We start from the raw sequence: 19,085 nt of genomic DNA on the forward strand, positions 1-19,085 counted from the left end.
TTCTGCAGTTACAGAGTTTTTACAGCATTGGTACATTTTAAAAGAAACACCTTGACCACTGGCCACTTTTTTGTCCAGAGAAATTGAAGATTGAAGATTGTATAATTTCAATAAAATAAAAATGGCTACTGTCAGACACCAAAAGGTAATCAATATTTTTTTCTAAATTTGTACATCTACAAATTAATAGAGTTAATACTTCACTGAACTGGATATACTACCTGGTTATTATAAAATATTAATAAAAAATATTTACAACAAAACACAAGTGTTTCAAAAATCATAAGCAGTTTTCCTGTGACTATGGTTATATGTAAATATATAGCTATAGATATCTTTCTCATATATGCATACTAGATAGCTAAACAAACTAGGTACCCAACATTTAAGGAAGCAAGCCAAACAAATCGTGAGAAAAGCAAGGCTTTTTAAGAGATTTATTGTCAGCATAAGCAAATATTTCTGTTTTTTTACGTATCAGTAAAAGCATTTTCTCTAGAGGAGTACAACCTCTAGCTTATTGCTAAAGACCTAACAGGTTGAGTTCATCATTGCGGTAGCTTGCCACCTCTTTGTAAATAATTTTCTTTCCTCCTATAATTAGCATTCTCGAATTTTTTCGTATGCTTTGCTACCGAAAACACAGGATTTAAACTTTAACTCTCTCTTCATAAAAATCCATACTATCTGGCTTCATTATGGCATAAGTTCTTTTCAAGTTGTTGAATTTAGCATGTATGCTTTCCCCTCCTTGTTCACTGTAGAGTCCAATTCCAATGCCCCACTTTTTAACAAACTCTACAACGTGACTTTCCAACAGGTGGAGTTTTGGTGTAATGCCTACATTTGGAAATGAATCACGTAAAAAGTGCATCCTTAAATTATCTATAAAATGTGTTCAAAATAATTTGAATAATTTGTTTCGTTATGTTAATATGCACTAATTAAAATGTTCATACACAACCCTTGTTGCATCTTACCTAAATCTTGGATTTTTTGCTCATCAAATGCTTTGCATGAATTCATCAGATTATGACATCTTTAATACATGTTAAATAATTTCTTGTATTTTGTAGCGATGTTTATGGAGTCATAATGAATGTTTGTGTTGACAAGCCCAGGAATCTCGAATTTAAGTTTTGGTATAGAATTGCAAAGTTGGATTATATTCTTAACCTATTAACAGGTAAATTTTCACTGTTTTTATTTTATTCTCTATAATTTTAAAATGATACACAAGAACAGGATTTTTAGAGACAATTTATTAAGTTTATTTTTGGTATAATATTTACCTTAAGCATTTTATGGACATGATTTCCAACGAACGATTTTTCATGATACGCTTGCCTTTCCACATTTGGTCTAACTTTCGGACTAGTGGGCCATTGCTTTTGCCAAAACTTTGTTTTTGTTTCAATTCAGATTTACTTGTTGTCTAAAAATATAAACATGATGAAGTTTTCCAAGTTTAAATTAACTGGTCTCGATTTGAGTTATTTAAACTTTTTTCTGTAAGTCTGTTCGTAAAGTGATCTAGTCTTGGTTCATAAACGGATTTTATGTTTGTTTTGTTATCTGGATCTTTCAAGATGGCATCATGAATCGCATCATGTATAAGGCTAATCTTATTTTCAGAATCGAGACATTGATATTCCAATTCTCTTATTTTCAGTTGATCAGAAACATACTGGTCAAAATCACTTTGGCCTAATTTCTTATTTTCGATGGCCAAGAATCCAGCAATTCTAATATCTATAAGATGACAGTCATCTTCCAGCATTCTGAAAAATTTCAGATATGTCCCTAGTGAAATGTGCAACACTGGAACTGCAACCTAAAGGTAGGATGAAATTTTTTACAACATTTGTCACTTATGATGACATGCATAAAAATACGCATTATTATAAAGATTCCTTAGATTTAATTCTGTGGATAAGCCTAATCTGAGCTAGAACACTAGTGTAATAAAAGCTACTAATTATAAAATCTTAAAAATTTAAAGAATTTTAAATAATCGATTATGTAAGCACATTTTCACTTGGTCAATTGGCACACTAAAAATCACATCATCAATAACATTATTGAAGTTTTTAGCATTCTTTATGTTTCCTCATGCCTCGCGAAAGCCTTTCAAATCATTAGCTATGGATTCTAATGTGTGTTTAGACATACAACCTCGACTGGCAATTGTTTTTTGCATCTCCTCTTTTCTAATTGTGCAGTACAAGCAACAATGTCGTCCTAAATTAAACTCGGTTTAGTAATGATTGTGCACTTGTAATGTTGAAATACAAAAATAAGTACAATTCTTACCGTTTCCCCCTGTGAGTCCATAAATAGCACAAAGAAAAGCATTTTCACCAAAGATAAAGACGCGTTCATGTTTTTGCCTAGTGTATAAATAACCGTTATAATTCAATCAATAAATGGAGAAATGTGGGTGATTGCTTTACTTACCTCCATGATGCATTTTGAAGGTGATCTATTTGCGCACTAAAACGACATAAACCATCATCTTAACTCTATAGTTTTTCACTTCAAAAATGCTGAAAACAAAAGTGTTGTTTTTACTATTAATCCGATCGGTGTTACAAACTTGATACGACATTTTAAAGGATGAGCCACCATGGTCACCTCCAATTTTCACATGGATTTCATTTTTGAATTCTTTTTTGTTGACAATCATTGTGTTCCTGCAAAGAAGTATTTAAAAAAAATTTAACAAAATTTTGACTAGATTTTTTGGGATTTATGGTACACCGTTTCCTTACTGTAACAATTTCTCAAGATATCCTATTATGTATGATGGTAAATCTTCTACGTAACACCATGCTGCTGTTCTAATCCCATATACTACTTTTGTCTTTAACCTCAAAGCGAAAAGGTGTGTTCTCAGTAATAATATCGTCTCCTTGCCAACTTTTTGCTATTTTCTGTTGCTTAGATTGAGATGTTTTAAGCCACCTGTAACAAAAAATTTTACATTTTAATAGCTTATTAAAATCATAAAATAAAATGGCTTGGAATACCCTGGGAATTTCCCATAAAGTATAGACAATATGGCAAAAAAGTTAAGTCTTCATATACCTTGCCATTGTTTTTATTTTTTCCCAGGGAATACCTATATCGACTTTTAGTACAACCAATGCCTCAGGGGTAATCGCTACTGATGAGATGTTTGAGTTTTTTAAAATTTCTATCCTCTCCTCATGCCGAAATGATTTCTGCAGATGCGATGTTTGTTTTAATGCATTTTCAGCTTTTCCTCCTGTGACCATTTTTTGATTTTTTAAATATTGCGTTCTTCTCCTTAGGTGTCTGGTTGTGATTGGTCCAATCTTCTCAGCTTTAGGCGTGGATGTTAAAATCAAGGACTAGAGAAGAATGTCCGGATTTTATTTTATTTTTTGTACAATATTTTTTTAAGAAAAAACATACATGCATACATATTATATATACATGTATATAATGTTTAAACTACACTTTTATATGACAGTGTGTTTAGCATCCCTGATAACCTTTACTAACCCTGATTTTCAACAAGTGGCTTAAGAACTCTCAAAATTTTTATGCTGTACAAATAAGAATTAAAATTTTTCAACCATGAAAAATAATTTGATCCAATAAATCGCTGGACTTGTATGAAACGAATCAGAAATTAAAACATTTTAAATGGTTTTGTATAAGAACACGTGTACACGTTTTTATAAGAAAAAACTTTGGCTAGCCCTTTTTAATGACCAGCCCTTTTTAATTCGATAAGAACACAATTCTTGTTTCTCATAAAAACATATGCACGTTTTTTTACGAAACTTTTTGGGCTCGAATAAGAAAAATTAAGAAACATTTCAGGCTCAACCAAATGCTTAAGTTTTTTTAAGAAAAACGTGCACTCGTAATTTTCAAATCATGTAAGAACAATTTTTGTAACAAAAATAATAAAATTACCCTGGATCCACCAGCCTTGAACTCGATACTTTGATTTGGGAGGTTTGATTGTGCCATTTTGTGTTTTATGACATTAAGGAAATGATGATAATGACATTATGAAATTCGGCATAATTTTGAAAAACTGGTAGCATGTATGTCAGCCATTTTTGATAACAGAAAAACGATAAGTTGGGTGTGTTTGAAAAACTATTCTAACTGCCAGTAAAAAAGTGGCCAGAAGTACAAATTTTAACCAGTGAATGCTAAAAGGTTCCTCTTTATTACTTAAGTTCTTGTTTTGCTGGGAAAACTCTTGAATTTTCACACCAACCGTAAAAAAACAGGGTTTAAAATGTTTTTTACAAGATTAAAAATTTCCGCAAAATCGCTCTGTTTGTTGTAGCAACTTAACTGAGCGACCTAAGACTACCTCCTGGACACACGTTCTAAACTTTATATTGCAAGTCACACTAGTTTTTAAGTTATTGCAGTCTGTGCATACCCTACACTTATCATTTGGGAAGAAAAATCACGGATTTTGTTTACAAGTTTTGACGCATGCGCAGTCTAAATGTCCGCTTCCGTAGTTGCATTGAATGACTGTGGGCAGTGCAATTTTGTAACTTTTAAAGGCGTTGTACTTAAACTTTAGTTGCGTTATGTTTGCGATCTTCTCGATTTAACAGATTCGCGAAAGAAGCACTTTGAGATCACTGGTCAAGGTGCAACTAAATAAGTTGTCAATGCATTAACTGACGTATTATTTACAGCACTATGGACTGTGAATGTTGAAAACCTGGTGGAAAGCCAGTATCTGCAGGAACATTAGGAGCATGTTGAGCGCATAGGTTTCCTATAAGTTGATTATGCTGGCATGGAGGGATGAGCCCTCCTTGCCTGCCTTTCACTTTTTTCTTTCTCGAATACTAAAGTATCTTTTGAGGCCTTGTTTGCAACCACATCTTGCAATTCTTTAATTTAACTTGAGAAATCATTCATGATTCCTTCAAATGATCATTTTTTACATTTTCTCCATGTATGCTAGAGATGGGTACATATTTAAGTTTTTAGTGCTCATATGAAGAGGTAGATGAAGATTGTGGTAACAGCAAGTCATCAGGTAGTTCAGTAGCTGCTTCTGTGAATTCATTTCTTCTTAATAAACTGCTTTAGCAGGCAACTAGGCATTGAAGTAATGACAAGTAAAAGCTTGGTAATCCATCTATCTAGTTTTTCGTCTTCCTGAAAACGCTAAATTCCTGACGCTGTCTTTATTTTCATCGATGCTTCACGGCAAAGACATACGCATCGTTTGAATTTCTACTGGTCGGCATGATGTCATAATTGTACTGTTCCCCTAGCATAACATGTCTCTTTCACGTCTTCCACCACTCCATTCTTTACGTTGTTCACGTTTGGTAATAATAACTTATACTTCCATTATCAATGATTACATATATCAGGCCATTCACAACATCTTCTAGCTATTAAAATGTTTTACCTGGCTTGATTTTCTTCGTGTTTTTTATAAATTTTCAAAGCGATATACGTTCACTGTCTGACTCTTCTTCTGAAGTGTCGTTCCACACATTCTGTAAAAATATGAGCACGCGCACATTACAAATATCAACAGACATTTTTATCTTTATTTTAGTCACAAAAAATATAATGTACATAATTCATTTGCTCTGTTTACTTACCTCTTCCTCGTGTGATTTGTATTCGTCTGCCATCTTGCAGTACATGAAGCTGAATAAGTTTGTTGTGCATGTTTTTGAAAAAAACGATAGAAACTAATTTGGTTTGATACAATTTGAAGACGAAACTCTATCTCGACCAAAGTTCGCCTGCATAGATCCAGGCATAACTTGTATCGTTTTTTTTTTTTGCATTAAATTAAATAAAAATGCTGCATTTAATTGATTTGCTGGATGTTTCAGTTTATGCAGTGAGACTTTTGTCAAAGGTTATTCAATACTAACAAATAGTTAACTTAGACGCGACAAAGATCGACCGTATATAAACTTAGCCTTAACGAATTCTTTGCATAAATCTGTGGAAGTTTCTTTGAAGTTAGTCAACGTCCAGCCGTCCAGCTCCAAAAGCCATCCACCACCTTTCGTCTTCATTGCAGCCTTGCGTACTACCCCCAACATCAATATTTTCGAATTCAATTAAATATGCTATTTCTGACATATCTGGAAGGATAATTGTGCGATCTATTTTAAAATCTTCAGAATGTTTTTGTTTCAAATTTTTGAGCGTTTCGTTGTTTAATGACAAGAATCCATTTTGCACGGTAATAGTCAATAACTTTTAGCTCCATTAACATTTCCTCTTTGCATTCAAAATTTCAATAATAGTTTTAAAGCGTCTCAGCTTCTTTTGCAAATCAAGGATGTCACGATTTCGTCATGAGATGAGTCCTCTTTCCGAAGCTGCGAAGTGATCTATTGCTTTAGAATTTTTGCTTAGTTTTTGAAGGAGAAGGTTTGGCATCATCATTATAGCTTTTTAAGAAATCCCTTTAATGGAGCACTTCTCACCTATTCATACACAAATCTGACTGTTTTGTTTACGTATTCTTGTCCAGTTTTGCCAGTGAGAACAAGAAAAAAAGTTTCACGTCAGTACACAATTTGTTTATGTGCGTGTTATGTTTCTATCTAATTGTAATGTTTCGACATCTCTCTATTTGTATAAAACGGATGACGGTTCGTTCGTTTCACCCATACTAATTTTATCAGGAAGCACTTTTATTTTATCATATTTAATTAATCGCTAGAGATATCTATCGATTAATTAAATTGATTGACTTCGATTTGAAACTCAACTTCTTGATAATTTTTCAATTGTCGCAAGCGTCATGCATTAAAAATGTCATTGCTTCGTTAAATGTGAGTAAAAACTGGAATTTCCGTTACAAAACAGCGTCGTCGTCTTCGGAAGACGCTAGAAAAAACTTCCCCTTAGCATATTTACATAAGTCTTTAAGTCGTACCTCAAAAGATTAATTTGTTTTATGGTGGCATTTTGCAATTAATTCAGTTTCTATTGTTTAAACGGTTGTCTCCTTGGTAACGTATCAGCTAATACTTTTCGCTTAAACAATGTTGTGCAATGTGTAAGCAAAGACTATTTTATAGTTGGTTCACTACCTTTTTCTTCATGACAATTCCGTAATTTCGCTAATTCCAATATAAACATTTTCCTCCTAACAGGGTAAATTCAACGACATAATTGTCCTATGTACGATGCTTTTTCTAACCCTTTTTCAGTCGAGTGGACAAAGATTGTTGTTAACACTATAGAACTGTCTTTCATCCACTCCATGTTTAGGTTGAATTATCATATTATTGTAAGAATATATTAATAATGCGATGTTAGGCATGCAACTAAGTATATTTATATCTCTATTGTTATATTATATTATTATATAAATTATATATTTATTTCTATTACAAGAAGTGTAAACACACACCAACGTCTGCCATGTTTATAGCTGTTAATAGTAATGAATTACAGTAACCGACTTATAAACGTCACTATTCCAGTTTCTTGGCACAAAATGAAACAACACAGCCATCGCTTTAGCGATAGAGAAAAAATTTCAACGGCAAAAATAAAGCTACTCAAAACCTGGGACACTTTCTCGACGCTAATAATGCACTTATTACCCCAGTCCAGTAGGGAGGCAGAGTTTGCTCACTTTGCTTTCAGGATTGACAATCCTGCTGCCCTTAGTCATTTTAGAAGAAGCTTTGCAAGGGGGTTAGATTTTCTTATCTGGTCTTCGTGGTGTTACGCCCACGCATATTACCCCAGTTATGACAGGCTGGTACTGTCATTAGGCAGGTCCACAGCAATAATTATCTGTGTAAGGCTGAGTGTTGGAGCTCCATAACACATGTGGAAAGCTACAGCCAGGGTCACAACTCCTGGCGCGCAGATAGTTGTTTGCTTCTTAAACACATTCTCTAAAGAATAATTTTAAATTTATCCGTTTAAGGATATTCACGTTATGATAAGTTTTATTTATCTCATTTGTACCTATTCAATTCATTTTGAATTGCTTTAATATTTATTGTTTAGTGTTGTGTTCTGTCGCTGTTGTATTTGTCTGCCTTTTACGGTCAATGTTTTTAGGAAATCCTTGCAAAAAGGGGGATTTTGCTTTTTTAAAAAATCTCTAGAGGGTTGCAACGTCTAACTATAGTAGAACCAGCTGTCATTAGACAAGAAATATCATTACAGCTAGTTGTTTTGTCACCTCATCATCAATTATTCATGCAGTGTTGGGGCCCTGTAACACATGTGGAAAGCTACAGCCAAAGTCACAAGTTCTGGCGCACAGGACGGTTTTTATTCAATTCTTTTTTATATTATATATTTTTGAGATATACATTTTTCCTATTTGTGTTCAATCTGATTGAAAAACATCATCAACATATCTTATCTATCATCAAGATATGTTGATGATGTTTTTGTGTTGTTCTCATCTCCTAGCCATTTGCCTCTATTTAAGGACTATCTTAATAGGCAACACATCAACATATCTTTCACGTCTGAGTGCGAGGCCGATAAAACTCTTCCGTTTCTTGACGTATCTGTTTCTCGCAATGAATCGAAGTTTGTTACATCTATCTATAGGAAGCCTACATTTAGTGGTGTTTACACGAATTACAACAGCTTTTTGCCGGAAGAATATAAAACGGGTTTGATAATGACATTGATTTTTCGGATATTTAAGATTGTTTCTGATTTTTCTAGGTTTCACTTAGAAATGCAAGATCTTAGAAACATTCTGTTAAGAAATGGCTACCCGTCAAGTTTGATTGATCAATGCATTAAGTCTTTTCTCGACAGAATGTTTCAAGATAAGAAAGTTTTCAGTACCGTGCCTAAGTTAGAAGTTCTTATTATTTTGCCATATTTGGGTAATATATCGTTGAAACTGCGAACTCACTTAGTTAAAACATTTGATAAGCATCTTCCGTGCTGTAAGCTTAGGGTTATTTTCAAATCGGGTTGTAGAATTGGCAATTTTTTCCGGTTTAAGGACCGTGTTTCAAAGGCTCTGCGTTCAAAAGTCGTATATAAATATCAGTGTGATGGCTGCAATGCCATCTATTATGGGAAAACTATGCGACATTTGAAAGTTAGAGCCTGCGAACACATGGCCGTTTCTGCCTTGACTGGAAAATCCTTCAAATCTATTAACCCTAGTGCGGTTTTGGAGCATGTTGTTTTCTGTAAAAATAGACCATCTTTAGATAATTTTTCTATTATCTCCTGCGCATCTAATAATTTTGATTTGGAATTGATGGAAAGCTTGTTAATCCGTAGGGATAAGCCAATTCTTAATAGAAATATTGCATCAATGCCATTATTTCTATTTTCAGATAATTGACTTGCCCCTACGGAATATTTGATCGTACGATGATATATCGTACGATATTTTGTATATAGTGTTGAATTCGTCAATTGTAAATAGCTATACTTGAAAATGGCCGTCGTACGGCCGAAACGTCGTTAAAGAGTTGTGTGTTCAATCTGTAAAGAGTTCCTTTATGTTGTTAGCTCTGTCTTATGACGTATTGTTTGTGATTGAAGGATTGTTTTTCTCTTTAACATTTTCTCAGAGAATAGTTATAGGTCCAAATTGGACAGCACTCATGCTTGTAATAAGCAAGAAAGTGTACTCAACACCTTCTTCTGGGAGCTAATGCCACTTTTACTTACATCCAACGTCCCTGTAGACAAGATACTTCAGTGCAGCTTGCTGTTGTTTAAACCTTTTTCATGAACACTAAATTCTAATATAATTTTTACCCCGGCGACGAGGCAAAAAAAAGTAAACCCAAGGTGTTCAAAGCAAATGTTTTTTTGTTTGTTTGGTATTTCAGAGATAAAAGAGAGTCAACGGAAGCCATCTAAAATGTTGAGGATTAAAATAATTGCTGCCGGCAACAGGACGATCTCTTTTAACGACTTTACAGTTTTATTGTTGTTGTCGTCTACGCTAAAAATGCTTACGAATCGAAACTGCAATGAAGTAATTTCATAAAAAAGCATGTCTTAATCCCTCCTTTTGTTAAGTTATTTACATTAAAACAACAACATAATTCAAATAAATGCCAATGCTGTTGAGTCATTAGGTTTTGTACGTGTTACTGGGAAATAACCCTCACTAGGTATTCTTATAAAATATAAACCACAACAACCCAAAACTATACCACATAAGTATACCACAAACAAATCGTCGAATGATGGACACTAAACTTTCCCAAGTAAGTTTTTCGTTCGAATTGCACTTTGTTATTCGACTTGTGATCTTTTATACACAATAAATGACATTAATTTTTATATTGTAACTAAGCAGATATGAGATATATAGAGTTATCATTTTAGCTAGTGAGAATGTCATTTTCCTTTACCGTGAGTTTTGCCTTGTTGTTTGTTTTAAACTGCGTAATTTTTAACAGAAAGGTTTAGGTATAAAGCCCTAAGTTATATCATGGGGAAGAAAACTCCGGGGGAAAAGAGTCCCCTGGGGTCACAAAATCACAAAAACTTGCACAAAAGCTCCTGTTGTGACATATATAAGTTTCCAAAGTATTGAAAGCCAGTACCAACAAGTATTGAAAACCTTCCGGTACCATTTCGCGTGACAGACAGACGTATACGGGCATTATAATATAGACTAGTAATTTAAACCCGTGGAGACTCCACTTAAATTTATTCTGCTTTTTATCACAAAAAGGTTTATAAATAATCTCATTAGGAAGGCTAAAAAACTATTTTTTTAAACGAACTCCCGTGGAGGTGTCCACTCAAAAACTTATAAAGTTCATGGTATGTTTCTTATCGCGAAATGATTTGTTGTCAATCTCATTTAAAAGACACAAACAATCAATTAAAACTTTTAAACGAAACAGGCCGCAACAATAACAACTTTGATTGCCCGTGACTTTGTTCGTACGATAATTGATAACAAAGCACTCGTCACGGTAAACTTAAATTAGCATGTGCAATAAAATTCCCAATTAATGAAATCACTTTATTGTATCACATGATTTGTTCTAACCAATTAACATCGTAAACAAAACGTTTTTAAAATACAGCACATTTTGATGGGCTATTATAGACGCTTTTAAAGAAAATTGAAAAATATAATCACAGTCTCCGTGTTATTATGGAGATTTAAGCACAAAATATTTTTTTTTCTCATCAATATGTAAAAAAAAAATTTTATAAAAATATCGATGAGAAAAAAAAGATATTGATAAGACTTCGGAAAAATAACAGTTGTTTTTGTAACAACGAAAAGTGTTGAAAAATTTCAGCCTGTAACAATGTTTAGGGTTATGTTTGGAATTTCTTTGTGAAACAAATAACCGGTAGTGCAAAGAAATGCAGTTTATATCATTCCATTAAGCTATAATTTAGATTTTACTTGTTTTTTGCATTTAAATGAAAGCGGAAAATCGAAACTTATTAGGTAAATTGATCCAGTTGATTGCATTGTGGTATTTATAAATGGTTTTTGCGTCACAAAAAATTGTGCATGTAATTAACACTAGTCGTGAGCCCGTGGAAAATCCACGGGTTTGCCCGTCGCAGCTAAGCTACCATTTTGCGTGACAGACAGACAGACGTATACGGGCATTATAATATAGATAAGATAAAATGTCATTCTCGTATTAAATGTGTATTGTTTAGTTTCTCCGAAGTAATATGAGAAATGACAAAGAAGTCCAGACGTCATCTGGCTATAACGATCTAAGAAAATATTGTGGTTATAGTTACAAGTTACTACTTTCTTGTTCGATACATCTTTCAGCGCATCTTTCATGCTTTGTAAGTACGAAAAGAGTAGGAGTAACTACATCGCAATGCAGATATAACCTTTTAAGACAGAGATCCTAATAAAAAAAACGGAGGTTTCTCTCCAAAGAATAAGAAGCCACTGGAGAACTTCTGTATTCTCTCCCCTTTATAGAATGATCAAAAATCTAATGGATTCCAGCTGTACTGAAACAAACACCTATGAATGCAGAAACATGAGAATTGATAAAATTCACTCATGCTTGGGGTCTGGTGTGGGCCCTTTAGTAAGCATACCCTGCCTCCTGCAACACACCAGCCACATTCACTGACACTATCCGCAAAAACTTTTGTTAAACGTTGGAAAAAGAAGAGTCGACATCTATAATAAGGACTGAAATTTAACAATCTAGGAATTCCAACTAGGGTAGTTTAAAATATACACTTACGTAATTCTTTGTAATTGAAATAGCCATGTAAGCGAGTTTTTGTAGCATTTAAACTATCCACTCTCCGAAGTTTTACGGACAGAGAGTAGTTATGTACTATATTTACGCGATTAAATCGTAAATGAAATAAGAAACTTTAAAACATTGACTGATTAATTTTACGTCATACCTGTAAGTGAAAATTAATTTTATATTTCAATATATCCTTTATAGCATCCGAGTCCTGCGTTTGAGATTGGAAAAATCTATAAAGCAAGAGAAAATGATAGAAAGATCAAGTTAAAAGTAAGTTAGTTCAAATATGCTTTACTGATTTTAACCATTTTTTATTTTTTAATTTTGTACTATATTTCTTGTCCTTTTAGTTACCAAAAGCTTCGCTGAAGGTTCGTTATTGTTGTCGTTGTTTTTGTTGTTGTTGTTGTCATTGTTGTCATTGTCATTGTTGTTGTTGTTTTATTTTTTCCCTTTTTTCTTTTTCTCATTGTTTTCAGTTATACAAAAAAAGTTATTTGTTTTTAGGAGATACTTCTCAAAAAAAGGCGAAAGGTAAATGTATGACAAAAAATTGAGTAATAATACATGACAGGAATTTCATTTTCTTAGTAATACATTGCAGTCACTTAAAATTCGTTTAAAAAATATTGCTTGATATGCAAAGTAATTCTTTAATAACATACAATTACTACATTTACTTGAATAAGAGCGTGTTGGGCTAAAAAAATGTTGAGATTGTAAGGAGCACCTATTCAAGAGAGTGATCTTTCGAGAAGGGGCGCCATTTAAGAGGGAGCTCATTTAAGAGAGGCGCTTATTTAAGAGAGGCGCTTATTCGAGTAACTGTCTTCTAAGGAACTTTAATTTTTAAGACTATTTTTTTAAAGGTTTAAATCCAACTACTGAACATTTTAGACAGCTGCGGTAAGTTTATCGATAGATTGACTTGTGAATTTTTGTTTTTAGACTTTAGAATTCTGGCCGAATGATTGTATTCAAGTGTTACGTTTTTATAAAGTAAGTTTAGTATCCGCTTTTATCAACATAGTCGTCTGGTGTACGTTCAAGCATCCGTAGAGTTTTTGGCATTGGGGATAAAAAGAAAGTTAAATAATTATATTACTTAAATTTGATCTATTATGAGGTGAGAAAATACAGGGCGGAAAAGTAATGTTCAAAACCACAAGGTCCAGTTGGACTCTTGTTATACTAGGCAGTGCCGATATTTAACTTCCAAGGTATTTATTATGGTACTAAATTTTAGGATGGCTGGTACATTGCGAGTAATCTAAATTTACATCACCTTAAAAGTGGATTGATTCATTCAAAATATTTAGATGTCGCCAGCGAAATTGACATCCTGTCATCTAAACTCATTATAACGTAAGTTTACTTTGCCTACACTATTTTATACTTATTCCTTGTACGCTTTTACGTTGCATTTTTATTTTTATTTCTAGAGACGGGGAAAGTAAGTCACTGTCCACTAATGAGGTGAGCAAAAATGTTTCCAAGAATACTATTTGGGATAAAATCACGAAATCGAATTTGGCATATATGGTCATTTACTAGACAATGGAAATCGATTGCCATTACTCCTTATGAAGTTCAAATAAAACAACTTCGGCCAATATGCACTTCTCTACTTTTTTGACCATCATTTTCCATATCAATATTTCATTTCTAGGAAGAGACGGAAATCTATAATTTATTGCCTGGTGATGACGATCTCGGTAAATATTAATAACATTTTGTTTACACGATTTTATCACATATACATGTTTTTTTATAAGTATGACGTATATAGGCATTGGTAGGCTTAACTTTGGTCATTTTTAACCATTTTGTAAAGTCTTGTGAAGTTTTTATTTTTTTCTTTATGTCTTAATTAACCAGTATGCAGTGAATTTTAAGTTGTAATTACTGATGTTTAAAATTCAAATGCAATATTTTTTTTCAAATAAGCATATTTCGAGCCTAATCATGTGTTTTTCATAGGCTTATTGCAATAAATCCTTTTGCCATTAAGCATAACTTGAGCATATTTCAAACCGGAAAAATAAATTCATAAGCATCCTTAAGCCTCATTTTGAAGTTTTAATTGCTTATAAAAGAAAAACATGTAATTTGTACTAAATAATCGGACTGTGTAGAGCGTTAGTTACAAAGACATATAAGAAAGTCTGGGTTAAAATTATAAAAACACAGCTTTCGTAACCCAACACTATACCGTATATTATACCGTTAACTACTATTAAGACTTCGCTGAACCAACACAATTAAAGATGAGATTTGAAGAAAACTTCAATATCATATAAGCTCTCCCATTCTCGACACTTTCTTGGCGTCTTCTTAATTGTAGCACCTTTATTACACGTAGAAAGCAATACGTGAGAATTAAAAACTGTCCTCTCAAAAATTAAGTAATCAAGAAAACTTGATTTCTTTTTTATTGTGCGTTTTTAGGATATAATACTATATCAGACGCTCGACCTAGAGTTAGGCCAAGACCGAAGACAGACGGGCATAAATACGAGGTTTGCCTTTTCAATAAATTTTATGCTAAGTAATATTTGAAAATAAAAAAAAATATTTTTTAAATTTTGAATTCTTATTTTTCAGAATATCACTATTCAAGAAGAAGATGAAGGTAGATAATAAACAATATAGTTATTCACCTGCTAAGATAATACCATACAATGCTTTTTATACCTTTTTTGATTTCTAGGTAATTATGAAGATATTCCCGTGAAACCCAAACAAAGACCAAGAAGCTTTACAATAGGCTTTGTAAGTTAATACTTATTGGTTCTTGCAGGGACGTCGACATGTACATAAACGTTGAGGGCCCACGCTCAAGTGACGAAAGGGGGGCCCACGAGTTCTGGCCGACGCGCTGGAAAGTATTTTAGGTTTTGATGCTTTAGATTGAATAAAACCGCACTCTCTGAACAGTGATTTTAGAAATTTCTCAGTCGATGAAATATCTAAATATTGCTTTCTCTTTTTTACGTAACCCTAACAATTATGAAAGAATATACAAATATGTGAGTAAAATTACCCTCAGTAAATTGTCCAAATTGATTCTAACGTTAATCATTCTTTGATTTAAATTCACTTCAATTTTACATTAGTCCATTTTGTAAAATGATATTTGCTTTAATATCTATTGTTTTGTGTTGTGTTGTGTCACTGTTGTATTTTTCTGCCCCTTTACGGTCAATGTTTTTAGGAAATCCTTGCAAAAAAGGGGATTTTGCTTTTTGGAAAAATCTTCAGAGGGTTACAACATGTAACTATAATAGAACCAGCTATCATTAGACAAGAAATATCATTACAGCTAGCTGTTTTGTCACCTCATTATCATTATATTTTATTTTATTTAGCTACTTTTTGCATGATTATGAAAACGGACACATAAGTAAACATAATGTTTTTTTCCAAATTCACGTTAAAAAAAATCTTACTCTGCAAAAATATGGGAAAGAGAAAGCGGCAGCTCCATCACTGTCGACGGCCCAGCCTTGGTAACGTGTCTAGAAAAAACTAGTCGTGTTTTTTTATCTTTTTGACCTTTATAATATCGTTTTATTTGACATGCATTTAGGACTACTCTGATAAAGATAGATATGTGGAACTTAGAGAACAAGAAAGTATAAGCTCGTCAAAACTGCCCTTACATCAGGTTGGTAACTGGTACTTTTTAACATATTAAATTATCATACCATTTCTTACAATTGTTCTTATTTCTTACAGCCTGTCGAAGAAAAAAGTGTTCGTGACGGAAGTCAACAAAGCATCCCTGATAGTAAGGTCATTTTTAATTATTTGTTACGCTATTTTATTGAGTTGACAAAAAAACACATTTGTTTGTCTTTTTTATTGGATTATGAAATCATTAAAGAATATTTTTTTTTTGCTTTAAAATGATTATTGCAATATTTCACATACTAGTTTGAGTCGTTAAGCAGCATAATTTTATCCTAGTGCTATTTTTTGCACAAATGTTTCTAAAATAAAAAATGCTTCGTTCTCGACAGAATTTAGAACGGTGATCAAAAAACATCGTTTTGTGATACCATCATTCTTAATAACTATTTTTTCAAAAATGTTTGTTGGTCCATTATCTTAAAATGAAAAAAGCTTCTAAACAGCTGAGCGGGAAACGAAAGTCGGGTGTTAATGTCATGCGGTCTTTTTTGTTAGTTCTAATAACATCAGGAGACATGCCAGAAATTCTTCCAAATGTGAATGAAGAGGTTAGTAACATTACGTTATATTGCATTTGATTAGATTGCATTGCATTGTACTAGATTGTATTGCATTAAACTATCTTGCATTCATTGCAATCATTGCATTGCATTGTATATGTACATTGAATTAGATTACATTGCATTTTGTTGGATTGCATTGCATTGCGCTAGATTGTATTGCATTAAATTGTATTGGATCGCATTTATTGCATTGCATTGTACTACATTACATTGAAATACATTACATTGCATTTTATTGGATTGCATTGCTTTGCACTAGATTGTATTGCATTGCATCGCATTGCATCGCATTGCATCGCATTGCATCGCATTCATACTTTTCCACCGTGGCGTATCACGTTTATATATTTTACAATATTTAATAGGAGGAAGTTGAAGACAACATTACAGGTAAGTGCTTTTTGAATTAATATTAAAAAGCTATGTTCTATTTGTTGTTAAAGGGTTGTTAATTGTAAGCGTCATTTGGTGGTAAAGGTCATATAATGACATTTAATTTGCTTTGTTAGATTTTCCTGTAGATCCAATGAAATACAAGAGAACTAAGGTAGATAATTTTGTGATATGTTATTGTGAACACTCAAACGTGATTCGCCTGGCTGCTACTTAATTGCTTCTTAAAAAATGTGTCATCTATGTTATATATTTTTTTTAGAAAACACCTTCATGGGCGATGATTTCACGTGGTGTGTCCCGATGTGTCCAATTCATTTTGTTTTATGTTCTTTACTTTAAAAAACCTATGTTATAAGTAAATTTTAATTTTTACTGTCATAAAATTTCGAAATTTAAAGTCTCAAGGCATTTTATGTTGAATTTATTTAGTGTGCCACTAAATTAGGAACTAACAAATTTTTTTAGGACAATCTTTTCAAAGTATATCAAGCGATGATAGTGTTTCAATACCACGAAGACCATCTGGATCGACAGTAAGTTAATGCATTGTTCCTTCTTGTTTTGTTTTTATTTCAATATTTTAATTCTTTTTAAAGGGACCAAACTTCATTCTTCTTTTTAGGGCTTCTTGCGTGATATGCGAATGAGAGATCGGCGACACTTGGCCAATCAGTTAGATGGAAATAGAAATGTTGAAAAGCTTGGCCATCTCCTGAAAGAAAAGGTAGGCCTGTCTACAGTTCAAATCGAAAACTTGGTTCATGGAGGATACAGCCCATGTGAGGATTTCTTAAAAGTGTACAAAACAAGAAAGCCTTCTTTAAAAACAAAAGCCTTTAAAGAAACGATGGAGGAGATGGAGAGATATGATGTCTTGGCATACATGAAGGATAAGTCGTATCCTCAATTGTTTTTTGAAACTCCTTATGAAGAGCAAGATCATATAGCCATGTTTCTCAATTGCTCAACGAATAACTGGCGTACATTTGCTGGAAGATGTGGCTATTCAAGCAAAGAGATAACGACCATTGAATCAAACAAGCCGAAAGAAGAAAAAAGTCCTGCCGAATATCTGTTTACTATTATCACCCATCAATGTCCATCGTTTACGATTGAAGACTTAAAAATTGCTTTAACGCAACTCAAACGGCAAGATTTAGTTGAGTATCTATCACAATGTTAGAAAACAAAAAATAAGAAAATCGTCTTTACCTTTTATAGACCTTTTTAAAGGTTGTTAATCAATGTTATAAAATAAAATAGACAGTGTTGTGGGTTATAACTATAACAAAAGCTTCCTCGAATTATTGTCTCTAAATTAGTTTAAATTTTAATGAATTATCTAGCAGTTTAATCTTTTTAATTACACGCTAATGCTGGAATAAGCGCTACGAAAAAAACTATAATATATAGTTAAAGCAGATGAATTCCTTTGTTTTCATTTCAGCGGTATGCTCATTGGGCTCTGATATCTGCGTGGCAGAAAAAAAGAGGGAGGCGCTAGGTAACACGAACATATTTTTAGTTTTTTTCGTCACATAAATGAATTCAAATAATTCAGAAGGAACCAATCTACACTCGATAATTGTTTAAAACTTCAAACGATGTTTTCGTGAGAAAAAATTCACAGAAGGATACCACTCCTCAGAAAATCATAGCATCTTCTCTGCCACGCAAATACCACAGCCAATGAGCTTACCGCTGAACATTTAACAAATAACCTCACGCAGGAATTCATCTATATGAATTTTGAAGTAATATAATATACGATGAATATAAATATTTTTGATTTCTATTGGAATTGTAGCATTGCTGTGATTACTAACGTCGCATGTTAGAAAACTTTTTGTATGTGAAAATTATTAAAGTTGTTTGAAATGTTTCTTATATTACACTCGTCCGCTCACCAAATTGATTTAGTCATTGTTCTGTTACCTTGGGAAAAATTGTTCATTGGATGCATTATAGTTGTTATTAACAATTAGCGTGACGCAATAAATCGTCACATTCGCTGCATGCGAGAAAATATTGAGAAAAAATTTGCTGATCTACTATGGTGCGCAGTACCGGTTTTTAGTGTTTTCCTTTATATTTACGTGTCGCGCTTTTCTCGGCTGCAAAGGTGGAAGAGGAAAGCAAAATGCCGAAGAGTCATTCTTTAGCTAGCATGGTTAGGATGGAAGAATCCAGTGTCAGATAGACTGAGATGTTA

At 33.0% G+C, this 19,085-nt stretch overlaps 2 protein-coding genes across 3 annotated transcripts in view; one reads left to right on the forward strand and one right to left on the reverse strand.

The window, feature by feature from the left end:
* LOC130649571 (uncharacterized) overlaps nucleotides 1–19,085 on the reverse strand; it is a 67,256-nt gene that overhangs the window by 34,941 nt on the left and 13,230 nt on the right. The window lies entirely within an intron of this gene.
* On the forward strand, nucleotides 10,071–18,751 carry LOC130649570 (uncharacterized). Of its 2 annotated transcripts, XM_057455866.1 has the most exons (19): nucleotides 10,072–10,220; nucleotides 12,420–12,491; nucleotides 12,572–12,592; nucleotides 12,729–12,755; nucleotides 13,170–13,220; nucleotides 13,468–13,586; nucleotides 13,664–13,697; nucleotides 13,891–13,936; nucleotides 14,670–14,740; nucleotides 14,826–14,853; nucleotides 14,932–14,993; nucleotides 15,811–15,888; nucleotides 15,960–16,011; nucleotides 16,410–16,462; nucleotides 16,843–16,867; nucleotides 16,987–17,024; nucleotides 17,133–17,163; nucleotides 17,339–17,406; nucleotides 17,496–18,751. In XM_057455866.1, the coding sequence occupies exons 1-19, from the start codon at nucleotides 10,197–10,199 to the stop codon at nucleotides 18,054–18,056; spliced, it is 1,461 nt and encodes a 486-aa protein (XP_057311849.1). In that variant the 5' UTR covers nucleotides 10,072–10,196; the 3' UTR covers nucleotides 18,057–18,751. The 2 variants fall into 2 exon arrangements, with proteins under 2 accessions (XP_057311850.1, XP_057311849.1); XM_057455867.1 differs by lacking the exon at nucleotides 12,572–12,592 and having other exon boundaries at nucleotides 10,071–10,220.

This window comes from Hydractinia symbiolongicarpus, chromosome 7 (assembly GCF_029227915.1).
Source record: "Hydractinia symbiolongicarpus strain clone_291-10 chromosome 7, HSymV2.1, whole genome shotgun sequence".
Classification (NCBI taxonomy): domain Eukaryota; kingdom Metazoa; phylum Cnidaria; class Hydrozoa; order Anthoathecata; family Hydractiniidae; genus Hydractinia; species Hydractinia symbiolongicarpus.